At 37.3% G+C, this 18,948-nt stretch overlaps 1 protein-coding gene across 7 annotated transcripts in view; it reads right to left on the bottom strand.

Annotated features, from left to right (window-relative positions):
• Nucleotides 1-939: 939 nt before the first annotated feature.
• PMS1 (PMS1 homolog 1, mismatch repair system component) overlaps nucleotides 940-18,948 on the bottom strand; it is a 46,322-nt gene continuing 28,313 nt past the window's right edge. For 6 of the 7 annotated variants that reach the window (XM_061376227.1, XM_061376237.1, XM_061376216.1 and 3 more), the window contains 5 exons: nucleotides 17,799-18,688; nucleotides 12,200-12,655; nucleotides 11,525-11,655; nucleotides 3,444-3,604; nucleotides 940-1,316 (listed from right to left, as the gene is read on the bottom strand). In XM_061376227.1, coding sequence (XP_061232211.1) covers nucleotides 1,125-1,316; nucleotides 3,444-3,604; nucleotides 11,525-11,655; nucleotides 12,200-12,655; nucleotides 17,799-18,688 — 1,830 coding nt within the window. In that variant the 3' untranslated portion in view covers nucleotides 940-1,124. Of the gene's footprint in view, nucleotides 1,317-3,443; nucleotides 3,605-6,697; nucleotides 6,786-11,524; nucleotides 11,656-12,199; nucleotides 12,656-17,798; nucleotides 18,689-18,948 lie in introns of those variants that run through there. The other variant, XR_009728915.1, reaches the window with a different exon arrangement.

Below are 18,948 nucleotides of genomic sequence, written 5' to 3'. Positions count from 1 at the left end.
TTTTATGGAAGTAGGTTACTATTTGAGGAATAAACATTCCATTCTGGTAGAAACAGAGTGAATAAGTCTACCAGAGTAAGTTGCTCTCTATATAGCAGACCTTGCTCTAGTTATGTCATATTCTCCTTGAGTGAGGGCAGGTTATGTTTTCCACCCCTCAGACAGTTTGTGTGTAGCACTGCACCAACACATAGGTACTTGCTTCCAGTGCTGACCTGTGCTCCAGTGGCTCTGATTCTTTCACCTTTCAAGACATTGGCCAGTTTTTGTTGATCAACAATTTTAAGAGGGTACTATTAAGAATAACACTTTCATGTGTAGAAGAAGTTTCTAGAGATTGGACACTAGGACTTCAATGCTCATTTATACATGCTAACAGTTTCCAAATAGAAGTACACCACCACAGAAGCCTTAACTATAATAACTGCATATTGCAATGCTACATTTAAATCATAGAACCCTAGAATGATTTGGGTTGGAAGAGACCTCAAAGCTCACCCAGTTCCAACTCCCTTTCACAGGCAGGGACACTTTCCACTAGACTAAGCTGCTCCAAGCCCCTTCCAACCTGGCCTTGAACACTGCCAGTGACAAGGCAGCCACAGCTTCTCTGAGTAACCTGTGCCAGTGCCTCACCACAGGGAAGTGCACGGGGAAGAACAACTTCTCAATTATCTGAACTAAATCTACCCTCTCTTTCAGTTTAAAGCCATTCCCCCTTGTCCTGTCACATTACCTACAGCTAACTGGCATTCCTTTGAAAATTAACATCTCATGTCCTCAGTACGATGAACTTTGCCAGGTGCTGTCGAAAGCAATTTCTAACCACTTCACATCTAAAAAATTGTGACATACTGGCATTTTGTAAACCTGCAGCAAAAAGATAAGTATCAAACCATTTTAGAATACTTCAATAAATTCTTTTTAGAAACAGTGATAAGTTGTTTATCTACAGTCTTTATTTCCAGTTTTCAAGTAGCATTTGAATTTAAGTAAGTCTCTAGAAGAGGAACATATGATAATGAAAAGTCATTATACAAAAGCCTTGCACAAAACATGATGAAATTAGAGAGTAATGATGAAGATTAAGCAAGAGAACTATGATCCCAAACAAAATTTTCCATTTACTGAACAATTTCCGTGGAGCTGTGCTTGTCGACTTCTGGAATATCTGTTAAGTGATGAAAGAAAGGACGACCATGAACACAGCCTTTATTTTCCTTTCCAAGCTGTTGCTTCATCCTGTAAATTGTGTTTTGTACATCTTCTTTTGACAAATGTAAGGGCAGCTGCCGAGCTAAGCGTACTGCTTCTCCCTGTGGAAAGGAAAAACAAAAACAAAACCCCAATGGTTTTGAAGTACTGCTTTTTAACACATTAACCTGGAGCTACCAGAAAGCAAGAATTAATCACTCACTGTTAAAGGTCACGCTTTTCTGCTGATAAATATTTTAAATCCCAGCAACCCAAATGTAACTCCCAACATATCTTATCGGTCATTTCATGGCAGTTCCACAATGGAGTCACACGCAGTCAGCCTCCTGGTCATGCCTGCACTCTTTCATTTACAGTCCGCTTTAGCAAGATACTTTGTGTTTCTGAGTATCTTACTTCCTGTTGGTACCAGTATCAGCTGAAGTGTTTACCAGTTCACAAGCCACATTTTAGAACTAACATGAAGTCAGCCAGCTAAATAAAGTTTTAAAAACACTACAGTGAAATTGTAGATTAATGTTGTATTAACAGACTACAGTTTATTGCATCCAGCTATCTCTCAATACCAGAAAGCAGAAGTGACTGCTAAACACAATTAGTGAAGTATCCATCCTCAAAGAATCTAGCAACTTCAAAAAGAAGTTGTCAGGTTTTTTGGTTTCCTTCTCCAAGATAGGCCTTCCTGCTATTGCCCTCTCTTCTGTACTTTAGTAATGTTGCCTAGACAGAAATGGATGTGACATACAATCTCGCCTCATGTGGTACAAACCTGAAGCAGTGTTCATAACATTTTAACCTGAATCTTGTTTGTCTGCGATTTTCCAGGTTTATAACCAAGTTTGTAAGTTGATCACTGAGTTACAAACCATTCCTGTCTCAACACTTATCCCTTCCTCAAGCTTCTTTCATGAATGCACAGGAATGGTTCAGTAGTACACAACAGAATCACTTGCTCCAAAAGCAGCTGTAAACTTACTGACCCCAAAAGACAGGGAAAGATTTCTGTAATACATATTTAAAAGATAAAACACATTTTGTGTAAATGCCTAGTCCCCATTTTGAAGGAAAGCATGTCAGCAAATGTGTAAGATACTTAAGATATATTTTGGTAACATTTTTGAACTGAGATCTTAGAAACGGGGATTAAAGATAGCATCTAGACAAGAAGTGATAAAAAACTACTACTGTTAGTTACTCCAGTGTTAACCAGTACCACATATATTAGTTTTCTGAAACTTCATGTTCACTATTGTCTCTGGATGGGTGATTTTATCTGTTTGCATATCAAATATTAATAAAAGTCATTCCAGTTCCAACTGTTGCATAGTAACTTCTGCAAGAAAACAGATTAAAGATTCTTTTACTCAAGCACTGTATTTCTGGTAACTAATAATGCTAGCTGCTTGTAAAGAACAAACACACTGCGTCCTCTCTGTCAGTGCACTGCAGAACTTAGTCACTACTGCATCAAAGAGAGTGGACTTAACAAAATTGTTGGCTGTCAGCTGGTTGCTTCCTTTAACTGCAGAAGTTATTGGTGTTGACTGAACACAAGCATATGCAGAGGCATATCAGCTTCATGATTTGTGAGACTTCACTTTTAGTTCAATGTCTTACCCCCAAGTGATAGCTTGCTTTACTAGCAAAAAAAAAAAAAGTAAAAAAAAAAAGTTTCCATTTCCTTGAAAGAATCAGGAATTTTTCTTCTTTAAGTGAAAACTGTGTCTGTGATTTTCATGATGTGCATCTCATTGAGGTTTACATGAAAATTAAGCTTCAATTTGCACCTACTTTTCAAACTATTACTTTAAATTACCTGTAACTTCTTCATAGATTTACTTACAAAGGCATTAAATCTTTATGGCTGTTCTGGATTCAACTACCTTCTAGACTTTGCAAAGCAATTTTATGGTAGTTCTGTATTCTAACATGAGAAATGTCTTTCTAGTCTGAAAACTGGCTATGTAGAAACACTTTGTGAACATGAACTTCCAGCATATATTGTATCACATTGCACAACTGCTTCTAGATGTGTGTTATGGAAGTATTCTGGTAAGCAGTGCAGAACCCATACACCTCAGAGAGGATAGGATATTCTCCTTTTCAGAAGTAACTTCTGTTTAGAACAGAACTACACTAATTAAAACAGAAAGCTGCAGAAAGATTTTCAGGCTGCTTAATGACTTATTATTAGTTGGCCAGTATTTAGAAGCAAAATTCTGTCTTACCTCCAAGTAATTCATCACTTTGAGGGGTCTACATTCATACACTTCCTTTGCATTTCCATTAACTATTGCATTCAGAATTTCTTTTAAATCAGAAATACCATAATATGGCAGACAATTTGCCATCCCTTCTATTTCCAGGTGACTTTCTGTAACTGAAGCACCTGAAAACACAAAACAGTAATTTATGCGCTGCTTTCATTTCTATTCTGGAGTAATTCAGAGAAAACTAAACGATGTAAAATCACTTACTAAATTATTCTCACAAATCAAATGCAATTAGGAAACTTACGAAATTGAAGCAGAAGCTAGTAGTAAAATACAATTTAATTTGAAAAAAAAAAAGTGTTGGCACTATTTCCTATGTAATTGGTTTTAACATCTGTAGAGTTCAAATGTTACAATAACAAATTCAGCTTCCAGTGAAACAAAAAGCATTTTTTCTCCTACCATAGCAATGGAAGATTACAAGCCATATAACTAGAGGCTCTGTGACAGGGTTCGTATTATCATTCATATGATGTCTGCTGCAGCAGGTATCAATCTGAATACAAATGATGAATAAAACATTTAAACAACCTTCTCAACAAAGTATCTGTTAAATCTTTGAGGTGTAAGAGATTTCAGTTCTTATTCACACAGATTTTGAATATAGTTGCTACTCTACAGTTGGTTTTCCTTCCACTCCCACTCAGAAGCAATTTCTGTAGGGGTCAGGCTCACATATTCTTGTACAGTCCTTCAGAGCTGCTGCTCTCATTCATGCTGGGTGCACAGAAACCTCAACCCAACCCACATAGCCAACTTCCCTTTTCTTCCAACACAAGTCCAAGAACAGCTTCATAAGGTGAGCATGGAAGAATGCATTCATAACACAAACAAATCTACTCTTGTTTAATGGTTCCAGGTAGGATAAATTACATTCAGCCTGAGTCATGAATGGTTTTGGCATAGTCAAAAGAGCTGGAGACAAATAGATGGCTACAAAGTGGATTAAACTAAGAAACTGTTGATAAGGGATCATTCAGGTTTCTAATCCAAAAAAAGTGATGGATTTCAGAAGTGAGAGAAATAACATATGCAGTGTAAGTCACCACAATGTACTTTCATTAGCCAGTAGAAGGAGGTTGTTATCCATGACCAGGCACTGCTTATTTGACAGTCATTAAATAAATGTTACAAATATGGTGCAGATTGCAAATTTTTCTAAATATGGGGGTGTCACCAGGTAAATAACACTCCTGGGCCCTTTTACGCTTCATGGCAAGAAATACTTTGAGCAGAGTAGGAATTTGATATAGAGAACACCCCCACCCCCAAATCACATAACCTCCTTCCAGTTATGTATATAACACTGCTTTAGATGTGAAACTTTATTTCCTTTTCACCCAGCATTGTCTTCGTTCTCTTTTTCAAGCTGTCTTTCCCTAATCGTGGCCAGCAAACCCAGACAATTTTTATGTACTGCTGTAAGCCTGTGATCAGATTCAGCTTAAAGGGAAATGTTAAACTATGTGAAAGTTTGCCAGTTATTAAAGGTGAGATAAGATGATGAGCTATGCCAATATTTCCCCATGGGAAAGGCTGCCAGTAAAGAGACAGGAGCAAAAGATAAAGTCTGGTTTTAATCTTATCCCAATTTTGCTTTAATAGATTTGCATAACAATTCTGGGGCAGTTGATTATGCTGCCTTCTCTCTAAAATGAGAACTCTATTTGACAAGCTTTCAATAATTACCTCTATTTGACAAGCTTTCAATAATTACCTCTCTGTGTGCTAGCAAAGATGGAAAACAAAATTTTGTTAAGTTTCAAGTACTAAGATTTTGAGTTTAAAAACTTGTATTTCCAGTGCATCCTATGAAAATTTCATGACAGTGAGATTCTGGATTTGCAAAACTTCCCCTTGGTTTTGCAAAACTTCCCCCCCCCCCCCCCCCCAATTCAGTAAACCAGTCATACCTGGGTACAGCTTGCTACCAAGATGTTTACTGCTTGATACTCTTCAGTTTTACCCATAGCAATTCTCCTGTCTGCAAATTTTGACAACCAGATTTGACTTCACCATTAATTTGAAAGACTTACAGAGTCTAATCTAAGAACAAATCATAAAAATCCTGGCTAAGGGAAGTTTTCTTCTTTGGTATTTCTGTTTGTGTGTACTCCTCCTTTTCTGCTTAGATTTTTTTCGACCGCAAATTAGCCCATTGAATGCTGATGAACATATATTTATCTCTGCAAGTCTTTGCAGGAATTCTGATATTGGCACCATTTGATGAAATAAGCAGATGTCCAAGCCTCAGTGTACTTGTAAAGTTTTGATAAAATATACTTTAAGATTTTTGAGTATTCAAACAGCAGTATTCAAGCTGTTTCCATGGTAGTGTCTATGAAATGCTTTGCAACTTCCAAGGAAAATATCTCTATGAACAAATAAACTTTCAATCGACTAAAAATGTGGATTTCTCATTGCTACAAATTTCCCCTTTCTCTTTCCAAACAAAGCATTCGCAATCATCTTTGGATAATTCCTTCTTGATGGCCAGGAAAAACTGTTCTCTTCCAGCTGCCACCTAGATTAGGCGACATTATAAGACTACCTTCCAGTCTACAGTCAAAATTAAACTGAAATTAAGTAGCAGCATGATTTTCCACTGTCGGTTACAAGAGCCAAAGCAAATTACACTACCAAGGAAGATGGGTTATTTACCTATTACAGCTCTTTAAGGCCTACGCACATTCTTTGCATATACATATGTTGAATACATGTATTTTATCAGGTAGACAATTCTACCCTAAAGGTCCGCCTTGGAGTATGGCCCAAGGCCCACCACTGTTACAAAATCAGGTAAGATGTGTTCCTTGCTCTCAGTTCTTTTCCAGCCAAGAATTCACATCTCTCTCTAGGACTTCCACAAAGGCAAACAGATGTGCAGTGAAGGTTCATATAATAAACACATCTTAAGAAGAACTGGACAGAAAGTAACCCATTTTACTTCTTGAAACACTCTTTGTACATAGGGGTCATTGCAAGCTATACCCAGCAAAAAAATGCCTGGCAGATCGAAGAACACTGAGTTAAGTAAAAGCAAACAGATTGCTTTCCCAAAGGTAGCATCACTTGAAGACTCAGTAATGCCAGAACATGAGGGGTGGGAGGGCAGCAAAGACAGATTGGAGCTCAGCGTCACAGCTTTGCAAATCACAACAACTGGCACGCTCCACAAAGAAACCATTGATTTTGCCAGACATACTTACAGTAAGAAGCACTTTCTGAGCTGTTTCACAACATGTTTTTCACTGTCAGCTATCCAGAGAAATATCTAGCTGAAAACTCCTTAGACTGCTGAGGAATCAATACAAGGAGAAAAAAGGAGACATTACAAAAGACCTTAGTCTACCAAAACAAGAAGATAGGGCACACCCAAGATCCAGGATGAACTGAAACAGCTTTGGCTGCAGTCATACAGAGTCTTTAAACAGTATGGAGCAAAGGTGAACTACACTCCCATCTTACGAGAGAGCATTCAAAGGATGGACTTTTCCTCAAGCAAAACAATAAGAAGTAACTATCCAAGGTTATTTGTGAAAAAGGAAAACACTGCCAGAAGTTTAAAGTTTTTCCACTAAATGACAGAACAAGAACAAAACTCCATTTGGAATCGAGTCCCTGTCAGGAAGATCTAATTAGACCTTTCAGAAGCCTACTAGGAGTAGTGTATCTGGTGTCACATGGTACCATGCTGTTCAGAGTGAGGCATGTTCCGTGCTGTGCCTGTGAGAAATGTACCTAATAGGTTATTAGAGTGACTAAAGGTCAGAACCACTCCACTAGCTAAAAGGTCTTTGCCATTAAAGAGTACTTCTACAAATGCCAAGCACTGCGAAGGAGTAAGATTCAATTTCCAAGTATTAACCCCAAGTTGTGCCAAATTTAGTGCAAGACTAATTATTTTTTTTTTAATCCTACGATAGAAGTTGTGCCTTACAGACAAGTCATCCCAATAAGGAAAAAACAGTTTATGTGATGGTTGATTTTAGTTGTTTTTTTTTTTAATTGAGAAAGAATAAGAATCAGAATCCTCTGTGCCGTAAGTTGCCAAAAGGTAGGGATTTAACCTAAGAAGAAACATATTTCACAAAAAGACCAGTTGAGGTGCAAGCCCAATGCAACAAGGGAATTACCAAAGACACCTTCCAAATTAAGGCAGCTGTTCAAATCTTCTTGTTATTAATTAAAGTCAGTCCTGTAAAACATTCCCCAAACCAAGAGGAAGTAAGGAATGAATCTAGAGTCCTATACTTGTTACACTTATCTAGGAAACAGCCCTAGGAGGTGCTCAATACCAAAGCAAGAGGTCTTGCATTCCAAATTAATATTTGAGACTCAATACATGTTAATGGGCAGGAAAACTCAGGGTCCTTCTTTTTGGCAGAATACGTTTTGAGACTTAAACAATGCAACCGAGTAGACTGACAGTCCTCTTCAGAGATCACTATGGGTCAAGGAAAGCCCTTTATTCTGCAGCCAAAGCTGCTAAATATCAAACTAGAGCAGCTAAATTTCTTTTGTTCTTGTTTTGGAAGGTATCTTAGAGCCACTGATGTCGTAATAGACTTATCCACATGGATCAATTGACAGATTTGCAGTAAGAAATTACTAAAATAACACTTTCACATTCAAATTCAAAGCTAAAGAAATGGAACTTTTGCTTGTGACATGAAAGAGAAATGTTCTACTACTACAGAAAGTAGAACTCTTAACCCAGGATGAAAGAGGAAGCCATGCACTAGCAGCTATTAATCAACCAGCAGTCAGAAAGGGACATCTAATACGATCACGTCAAGGCTGAAGTCCCAAAGGAAAGTACAGACCTTTAAATATTCTACAGTGGAACCTAACAGCAAAAAAGAATTGATAGTTCAATTGAGGAACAGCAAATACTAGGACTGATCCAATTCACACCCAAAAATGGGAAAGATGACTTATAAAGGTACATGCACAGAGAATAGGGTTCAGGTATGCTCCTATGAATGCTGCCAAGGTGAAACTCTCCAGCTACCATGTGTTAAATGCACGTCTGCATTCTTGAAACCTCCCTGCAGCAAGCCATGCAAAGTGGCAACCACTGTCCCCAAGTTAACAATATTCCTGAAGAAACAAAACTTTTCTGAGGCAATCTCTAGCTCAACATTGGAATGCCTCCCTTTTGGGCTTTGCCTGAGTTTCAAGTAAGCCACAAAAATAGACACTGAATTCAGACAGCAAACAACAACAAAACGTTTCTATAAGGATGGTGAAAAATGTTTTATGAGACAAACCTGTTCTCTCAAAGTTGAGTAATCCTAACGAATACTTCAGTCTAAGTGGGACAAATCACTCCTGGCCACTTTACATAGATATTATATAACAAGAATCTACAAAGTACTTGACTGCACAGTAAAATTCCCACAGAAGAACACGTAACAAGTGTTTGTAATTAATACCTGTGCTTCTAAAACTCAGTTTTAATAAGTATTTGTGACAGGCAGTAGCATATCTGTAAAAGACAGTATATTTCAGGGATGAGTTTAAGGGAAAAAAAAAGAGAAAGAGGGACTGATGAAGTATTGAGTAAAAATCCTTGGGTCAGCTGGAAAAAAGGCTGTGAGAAATTCCATTTGTTTGCTGGTATTTCTAGTTTCATCTGTGATGGTATGCTCTTTTAATAAGAGAGGCTGTAACTCCTATAATGTCATCAGCAGAAGCTTATAAACATGACTGACAAGTCTCAGATGTTATAACGTTTCATTCAAGTAGGTAAAATATGAGACTGGGACAAAGAACTGAATTAGATTCCCATTCTTCATCTGAGTTATCTGTACGGATCAAGTCCATGACCATGGTTGTCGAACTGTATAGTGATATAAAGCACTTTAATTTCCACTAATTGTAAACCAAATAAGAACACTTTCCTCATAAGATTTCATTTCCCTAACTTTACGTACTTAGGAACACAGGTTTGGAAGATGGTTATAATTCCCAGCTACTTATTGAGTCTCTTGCTGTTACATTGTATAATATAGCTATTGAACTAATCACGCTATCTTAAAACTCATTTCCCCATCTTGTGCTGGTTTTGGCTGAAATAATTTTCTTCGTAGTAGCTAGAATGGGGCTGTGCTTTAGGTTTGTGCTGGAAACAGTGCTGATAACACAGATGTTGAGCAGAGCTTACACAGAGTCAAGGCATTTTCTGCTCCTCACCCCACCCCAGCAGTGAGCAGGATGGGTGGCACAAGGTGCTGGGAGGGGACACAGGCAGCACACCTGACCCCAACTGACCAAAGGGATGTTCCAGAGCATATGAGGTCATGCTCAGCCTATAGAGCTGTGGGAAGAAGGAAGGGGGTGATGTTCAGACTGATGGCATTTGCCTTCCGAAGTAACCATCACACATGATGGAGCTCCGTTTGCCTGGGGATGGCTGAACACCTTCCTGACCATGGGAAGTGGTGAATGAATACCTTGTTCTGCTTTGTTTGTGAGCATGGCTCTTGTTTTACATATTAATTTGTCTTTACCTCGACCCATGAGTTTTCTCACTTTTACTCTTCATATCCTCTGCCCCATCCCACCCAAAGGGAAAAGAGTGAGCTGCTGTGCGGAACTTAGTTGCTGGCTGGGGTTAAACCACAACACATCTCCAGTACCACAAGATCAATCAACAACTCTCCTCCATTGTTGCCTAGAAACTCTCTTCAAATTTTCATGTTCAATTTATTCATAACCAGTTTACACTAATTAGATTTTGAGCAAACTTACAAGATCGGGAGGTGGGAAAAACCCAGTATGTGAGCAAAAAGGCTAAGCAACAATTCTGTTCTCCCATGTTTGGCCTAGAGATGTACCACAGACCTCCTCAGCTTTTGATTTGCTAGGCTGAATAAAACTTTCAAGAGCTGCCTCTTGTAATACATGTTTTAGTCCTCTAATCATTTAATCCAAGCTTACCATGAACACCTCTCCTACAAAGTCTGTTATTTATGTGCTGATTTAGCCAGTCAGAAAAAAGTTGATTTTTTTTTTTTCTGTGCATGATTAGCAAAGAAAACAGCTTAGGCTGTTCTTCCCAAGAGCCAGCCACCAAGTGAAGAAGTTGCTCTACATCCCATTTTTGTACCTACCCTTAAAAGATCCCATATGTTACAGTACATCTGTCATCACTGTACATATGTGGGGATCTGTAACGCATGAAGCTATAGCATTTCTAACAGCTCTTATAGTGAATCTTTCCTCTGAGCTGTCAGCTAGGTACTATCCCCAAAGACTTTTGCTTTTCTTGAAATTCTGCTAGAGAAATCCTTATCTACAGAACTGACACTGGGTAGGTTGCCCCTGGGTTTCCAACAGCATCCCTATGAACCATTCTTCAGGAAAATGTATACACATTTGCTCTCTCTTGCTAAAGGTATATGAAACATTTATTTTGTGATGAATGTAGAGGCACTGAGAAAAAGGCTGTCTCAAAGTTCAAGTTGAACCCTAACAAAAGGAGTGGTGATCTTGTCTTTACCAGCTCTTCTGGGCTCTGGATTTCATGTCTGGTATGAAAGTAAGTCAATAACCAGATCCAAGTCCTTACCAGACCTTCTCAACTGCTCAAAGCAGAGTAGTTGTCACATAAAGCACATACTTGCAGAAGCACCTGTGAGTATCACCTTGGAAGCAGCTGCCAAGACTAAAGAATTCTCATCAGTTTAATCTAAATTCTGTGAAAATGGCAATTAGGGATATCAGCACCCAGCATTTTGAGAAAAGAAAACATAAAAGAAAACGTGTATTTCTTTGAAATACATGGAGTATTGTTTGAAATACCACTGAAATTTTTTGTTCAGTTATCAGTTTTCATTACTCAATGTTCTACAAAGAAGTTGACATTATTTGGCAAGTAATAAAATCTTAATGTTAATAAAAGCAGGATGTTAGTGCTTCAAATGATAAGGTGATGTAGAATAACACGATATACATTTAACAATAATTTGAATCCTTAAATCAGAAGAAACAAGCCCCAATATAATTGAAAGATTTTAAAAGCATCATACCTTCTATCACTTTTATCTGAAATCCATTTGCTACAAGCCTTGGATCTGTCAAATAACCTGGTCCATTGAAATTGGGGTAATCCTTCTGCATTTTATAAAGAGCAGCCATATACTGAGATCCACCAATCAGACTAGGGAAAAAAAAAAAACCAAACATCCCCAAAGTGTTACAAACTAAAATACGAAAATTAAAACTGTGAGAAAAAAAAAAACAGAAAAAAAAGTAGTAAGTGGTGAGGAGGGATCAAGACTTTTCAAAGCATTCTGAGAAAGCAATTTGTTTAAATGAACAAAATCACAAGTATTCAAGTATCTTAAAGAGTGACCAAGTTTAGGCATATAATAATAATTACATCAGTTATTTCCTAATCCATGAGGGAAAGTTAGTGACACTGAAGTCATTAAAATGTGGAATGTTTAATTTTTCTCTGGGGGAAGAAATTTGTCTTCGCTGCATTACTGATAAACTGGTCAAAACTTATTTCAACTGGAGTATGACCAGGCATGCTCACTACTAAGGTAAAACTATACAAAGCATAAAAGTCTGTTCTTACAGATAAAGGAATGTACAAATAATCACAGAATTAGCAAAAAGGACCTTACCAGAATTTACTGTAAATAATTACCAAACAAAACGCGAAATAAAATGCAAATTTTTGCTCAGTTGTACTATACCTGTCTGTTAACATAATTGGCTTGTCCAGTTTCTCTACTGGAAGCTTATGATTCATAAGTAATCTTTTACATAGCAGGGCTTCTTCCAATCTGTACGGATTGAGTAACCTCAGCTTTTTTTCAGCAGCAAATATCCAGACATCAGGAAAACTTTGGTGACGGATCAGGAAAAGCTCATGTTGATCTGAATAATTTTTCTCATGTCTCTGATGCTGATGTCTACAGGAACTCAAAGAAAATGGCACTGTCAGAATTTTCATAGACTGTTCAGTTTGCCGCTTCTTTTCAATTTGAGCATGAAATATCTTGTCAAGCTTCTGCTGGTCAGAGAGGGAAGCCTTCAGCTTGGGTTTCTGTTTTCCTGTCTCCTTTGTTGGCCGATGTACTTTCTGTCCCATAGCTTTCTTGACCTCTCTGCTGTACCGTTCCAGGTCTTTATCAGCTTTTACTTCATAACTTAAAAGAGAAAACAAACCAGTAGCATAATCAGGTTAAAAATCCCAAACCCCAACTCCTAACAAACTAAAACAAAAGGCAAGGTAACTATTTCAACAGACAAAAATAATGTCCATGGCTCATTCAAGTAGGCACATCAATATGCTTTCCACTATGATGGAAGAGGACAGCAGGGACTTTGCCCATATTACATTACCTTCTGAAGATGATGAGTTGGAAATTTTCCTTCATCGTGACAGCCAGCAAAACCTGAATTACAGAAAGGGAAGGAGCAGACTGCCTCATATAAAGAGCTACAGCAAGTTACTTTTGACCTCAGTCCCAAAGACTCTGTTCAACCTTAATTCACACCCATACAAATAGTTTTGGAGGTAGTTTTGTCACAAAGTCATGTAAGCTTCTAGAGCTCTACAGACTTCACGGGGAGTCCGTGTGGTTAGGTAGGAGTCCGAAGCCTAACTTCATAAGCCTCAGGCTTTACTTAATACGAAGAAACACATCTGATTTCAAATGGCCTAAGATTACGCACAGAAATAAAAAGTTGAGAATACAGGATACGACTGCCACAGAATTCTGTAAGTAACAGATTTTTCAAAAAGTACTCAAGAATAAACTACTCCTAAATTCTATCTAAATGGTTAAAACATTACTACATGCTACATTTCTGCAACCTGAATGGATTCTTAATGAGTTTACAAATGTCAGAAAGAGAGCTAAACTTTTATAGATGCCAGGTTTATGATTGCCTACTGCATATGAATCTTTCTTTTTTGAAGACCAAAAAGATGATTTCCTGAACTCCCTCTTTTTGCTTTTATTTGATATTCTGAATTCTAGTAGGTAATTCAAACAAGTCCAAACTTCAATAATAATTAGAAAAAAAAGCAGTACTATCATACGTAAGTATTAGAAATAAGTATTTTAGCTGGTCATATTTATTTATTGCTACTTGCTGGAACAGTTTGATTCAATTCTGTGTATGCATGCTGGAAAATTAAGGTCAACAAAAGGGTCACCATTTGCAATTAATTATGATGTGCTAGCATTCACATATGGTACCAATATTTAGTTAACTAAAAAAGTCAGCTTAAATAGTTTCTTGCAATAAATCATGTCCTAGAAAATATGGTGTGAACGTTAAGATAAAAAACATCTGCTCCCTTTAAAATGAATGGATGAAACCACTTGAACAGGGTTGTTTTTTTTCTACCCAAATACATTTGTAGCTTCGACCAGATCAAGAAATACTTCATTCTGAATAGAATCAATTGTAACGCAGGAGAAAACTATATGAGAACTGAGCTTTGAGTGACACCAATAACGCAAACAAAAGCACCCCCAAAGAAAGTCCAACTTGCCTGACATCTTAAGACTACCACCAGAAAAATTCTAGCCTTACAAGCTTTTCTTGCCAGTTTTGCAAATTCATATACATCATGATAAGTGATTTGCTCAGCATCAAAGAAAACAGCAGGTGTACAAACTACAAGGGAACACCTTTGTCTTTCAAAAAATCCTTTCACAGGGACAAGCATAACCAACAAGTGCTACAAGACCAGTTTCTTCTCCGCTTGGTGAATCAAGACACTAAATTCAGGATCCTTTCCTGAAGCTTTGAAAGCTAAAGACAAGGGAATTTCAAAACTGGGTGTAAGGAGGGAGTGGAAAACTAGAATGAAGTCTAGTTTCTAATGCAGCTTTGGTTTAACTAGAAAAATGGATCCACAATTTATTATTTTCCCCTTGCATTTTAAACCAAAATTGAATATTTAGCATATAACATAAACCTTTTAATATAAAGACCTTGTAAGCCAAATAATCTGAATTTGACTATTTGGAGTAAACTCTGACTAGAAAGAGCCCCTTGTGTAGATTCGTATGTGCTCAGAATAAAGAAGTATCCCATGCAGAATGTAACACATCTCAGCATCAGCCTCTTCACATAATGAACCCAAACAATTCAAGCTGTCACCACAAGTACAATATTCAGCTTCTGTTCTTCCTTGCTTTGTGAAGAGGCAAATAAAAGAATAATAAACCAGAAGCTTTTAATTGCCCATATAAGCTTCTCAGTTCGTTTCTCAAATGCACAGATTTCAGGGGACTAGCGCTGTTTTTTAGGAGTGGACAACATGAACCTACTATTATGACTAACAGATGCTGGGGACAGGCAACAGTGTGGAAGGCCTGACAGCAATTACTAATACCATTATTTGCTATTAATATCTGGCAGTATATAAATGCAGATGGCTAGAGATACAATGGATGCCCAATGACTAGATGGTACCACAAAATGATCTCCATCCGAAGGAAAGAGAATATGTTAACTAAAAGGTTAAAATGCAGTAAATAAATAATTTTTCTGGAATTCCTAAGCAAGTGTATTTACCCCAGTGTGAAACAGCTGCAAACAATGCATATATACACACACTATGTGGTGCGTGGAAAGTTTTCAGGCAATAAAAATCTATCACACGATAGCCACTAGTGACTACATGCATGCTCTTACCTGTCAACAGATAACAAAGGCCATCATACTACCTGAAACGACGTTTCTCCCAAGCCACAAATATACTCATGAAGAATAACCTTAGAGTGCTGACAAGGTACATTTGTTAGTCCCATGATAATGTGCATGTAGTTCTGAACCTTTCCTATGTCTTCAGGATAACTACTGCTGCCACTGCCATGGCACTTGCAGGGATTTTTCCCACTCCTACCTGAGCCCGATATGCAAGAAATGTTAAGGCCAGAAACATATGCAAGCTGTATTAAGTAAGAGCAGAGTGAGTGCAATAAATTAAATCCTGGCTTTGCAAAGCAGGGGGATATGTGATGCTGCCAACAGAGACATGCATGGAAGCTTTCCTCTTCTATTATAACCTAAAGACCGTAACATTTTACATTCCGGTTGAGTAATAAATGCTGGCCTGTTTTGAAAAGGCCATCCTATGTCACTACGAGACATCTGTTGGTTTTACTGCTCCAAAAAGGGATTTAAACTCATTTAGACCTGATGATGGAACGACAGAGAGAAACAAAGATGCTGAAGCCAAGAGCACCCATTGTAATAAACGTGTGACCTTATCAGAGAAGGATGGAGAACTAGGAAAAGTCATGTATTTCCAGCAAGGCTTGCCATGAAGCTGGGGGTATAGTGTGTTCAGTAGAACTGTGGCACTTTGGCTGCCCTGTTGCATACATATTTGTTGTTACCTCTAGGTGGCCCAATTTATCCAGAGTATCTGATAGGCAAGATTATGTTCTTTGCCAGATGAACCACAGTTCTTGTGCATTGCTGCACTGGAGGGAAAGATGTCCGTGCATCTCTTCATGTTTGTTATTTTCTGAGGCAATTTTATGAGATTTAAAGCAGAAAAGAGGTACACTGAAGCTGTATGGATAAAACTAGTGGTTCATTTCAGCATGCATTTGATTCAATCCTATGTATATAGAAAATGCATATAGTATATATAATACACTGCATTCAACCCTACATATAAGGAAAATTTAATTACCAGAGAGGTCTTCTTCCTGAACTAATACAAAGTTAATCTGTGGGCACACTCTTTAACATAACAGTTGTACCAGGAAAGCAACCATGAAATCTGAAAAGCTAAAGCAGAGCAAATTAAAATTTTCTGAAACAGCTGGCAGAACCTTTTGTTTCATTTCATTAAAAGCGTGAATATAATTGGAGTAGATTTCTACTATTACATTAATATTTCTGCTAATACAGAGATGGACAAAACACTTTCTCACATGTATGGTTTTGTGATCATAGCATGTTGCTTGCTTAGCATGAGGTAAATCGGAGCCTAGATAAAAAAGGTTTTACTTAACTCTGATATAGCTGATATTCAGAACAAGGCAGATGTTTTCAAACAAAGTAAAACGTCAAGGAAAACACATATATTAACAATAATTCAATAGGTGTGGTTTCTCTTTCTTATCACACTGCTAATCTTCTCTTTTATTAGCGTTAAAATTACACTGCCAGTATAATTTCCTCTTCAGTGGTCTTTCTTAATTGCATCTCCTAGCTTCCATCACATTAAGAAAACAGATTTTCATAACACTTCCAACGAGTTTTGTTTTTCACAACCCAAATTTCATTTCCCAATCTTTCTGCTACGAATCACAATCTGCATTCAAATCATCACATGTAAAACTACTAAAGAACTATTTTCATCATCTGTGTGATGCCCTACAGTGTTTACATTTTATAAAATTACAAATAAGATGTTAAAGGTTTGGTGTTTCGTTTCTTTTCTTTTACCTAGTCTTAGAATGTCTCAAAATTTGTTATTCTAATTCACCTTTTATTAGAAGTTCTACATAAAGTACAAAATATACCTAATATTTTAACTGATTAAACCTCCACCCCAAATTAGGCTAAAATATTTCCCTTACTTGCAGATGGATTAAAAAAAAAAACCAACACACAACAGTGACAATTTGTTTTAGACTGTAATCTAAGAAGAGATTTGGTTCAGACTGAAAGAGATTAAAATTCAAATTGTAGTATAGCGTGAATGGCACTGGAATAGCAGTTTAGAGAAAAAAGAAATTCCTTGTGTCATCTGATTGGGTTTTACATATATAATTCTGAGGTACCCTGGGTTGGGACACTTCCTGAATTTATAGGAAAGGAATTTATCAAATGTTCAAGTACTAAAGATCCTGAAAAAGAATCCTCACTTCATAACAATAAAAAAGAACTGTGCATTGGAAAAACTCTGGATGAACTATACAGCTCATCCATCACCCGACTGGTTTTCACTGACAGTGCATCGGGAGTGACAACATACAGGCAGCCCTTATTTAACAGAATTTTCCAGGATTCAAACAGTACATTTACTTGCCTGTTATCTGTAAATAACAATTCAGCAAAACCATCCCTACCTAACTGCTGCATGACACAGTGGCAAAACGAGTAACTCACATCAGCAGTGCACATTCTCACAGAGCAAAATGTGACAACTCACAATACTGACACTGATCTTAAAAAGTCAAACCCCATTTTTTTGTTCTATTTTTTTATAAAATAACTAGGAAGTTATTTTATTTTTTTGTTAATTCACTACTTGTGACTTACTGGTAACTACCAGCTACAGAAGCAAGTCAAAGCCTGAAAACTTACTTCTTTTTTTCCTCTTCATTCAAATTATCCCACTGCTCTTCAATTTGCTGCAGAATATCCTCCATGCTGGTCTTTGGGTTATCAGTTATCAATTTTGGACGACATTCTTGAGTGAAAAATCCAATAGCAGACTTTGGTTTCTTTATTATTCTACTACTAATTAAGTCATAAGCTGTCACATGTCCAAACTTATCACTTATCAGATTTCTTTTCTCTATGCTTTGATTTGAGATTTGTGGATCACTGCTTTGCTCACTAGGATGTCCATTTTGCTTATTAATTGTTCCTCCAACTTCAGGAATCAAAATCTTAACAGGCTCCAGGTTGTCTCCTAGAAAGTTTTTAAATCCACTTCCCATACTCCAACTATCAGCAGAGATTTCAGGTAAGTCTTTAGAGACTAAAGCTTCCCCATTTTTTTCTATTTCATCAATATTACCAGAACTCAAAAGACACCCATCAGCTTTTTTAGACCTGGGGTCCACAGGAACACTGCTACTTCGAATATCAGTCTGTCTATTCTGTTCATCCTCACACAATAAATTTAAGGAACTGTCTGGAAAGGCGTCACTCTTAGAAACCTCTTTTTTGTCCAGGCAACTATGTACATCATCACCACAAAGCGTCTGATGATTTAAGCAGATCTCCATGTTTTTTCCTGCTTGACAGTTTTGCACATCACTGCTGAATGAAAGGAATGAAGTATGAGCATGTTGATCATCGTTTCCAGATGGTCCCATCTCACTAACAACCACATCTGTTTGTTCTGTTCTATGAACAAACATGTCTTCTGAGTTAACATCTGTTTTATCAATTTCACCAGGGACTGTAGCAGGTAGTGGCCCATACAGTGATTTCAACACATTTTCAACAGCAAGTAAGACAGATTCCTGGGGAAAAAAAAAAAAAAAAAAATTAAAAAAAACCCAGAAAAGCCACACACACAAGCACACCTGAAAATCTAACTGACAGATATTAAGGATATAGAAGAATAAGCAAAGTAGTCTTATCCAGAATATTTTTTCAAGGAAATCTGGACAGATTATTGCAGTGCAGTTGTTCACATATGCTCAAAAAGACTTTGAACTGGATACCTCAAATATTTTGTCAGAGTAAACCAGTGACGCAGCATACCTAGCACATCACAAAA

The sequence above is a fragment of the Neopsephotus bourkii genome, unplaced genomic scaffold (genome assembly GCF_033783945.1).
Source record: "Neopsephotus bourkii isolate Nb327-2 ecotype Australia unplaced genomic scaffold, CSIRO-AGI_Nbou_v1 NB_196, whole genome shotgun sequence".
NCBI classification, from domain to species: Eukaryota; Metazoa; Chordata; class Aves; order Psittaciformes; family Psittacidae; genus Neopsephotus; species Neopsephotus bourkii.
The sequence above is the reverse complement of the archived record's forward strand: the minus strand, read 5'-3'. Positions and strand labels throughout refer to the sequence as shown.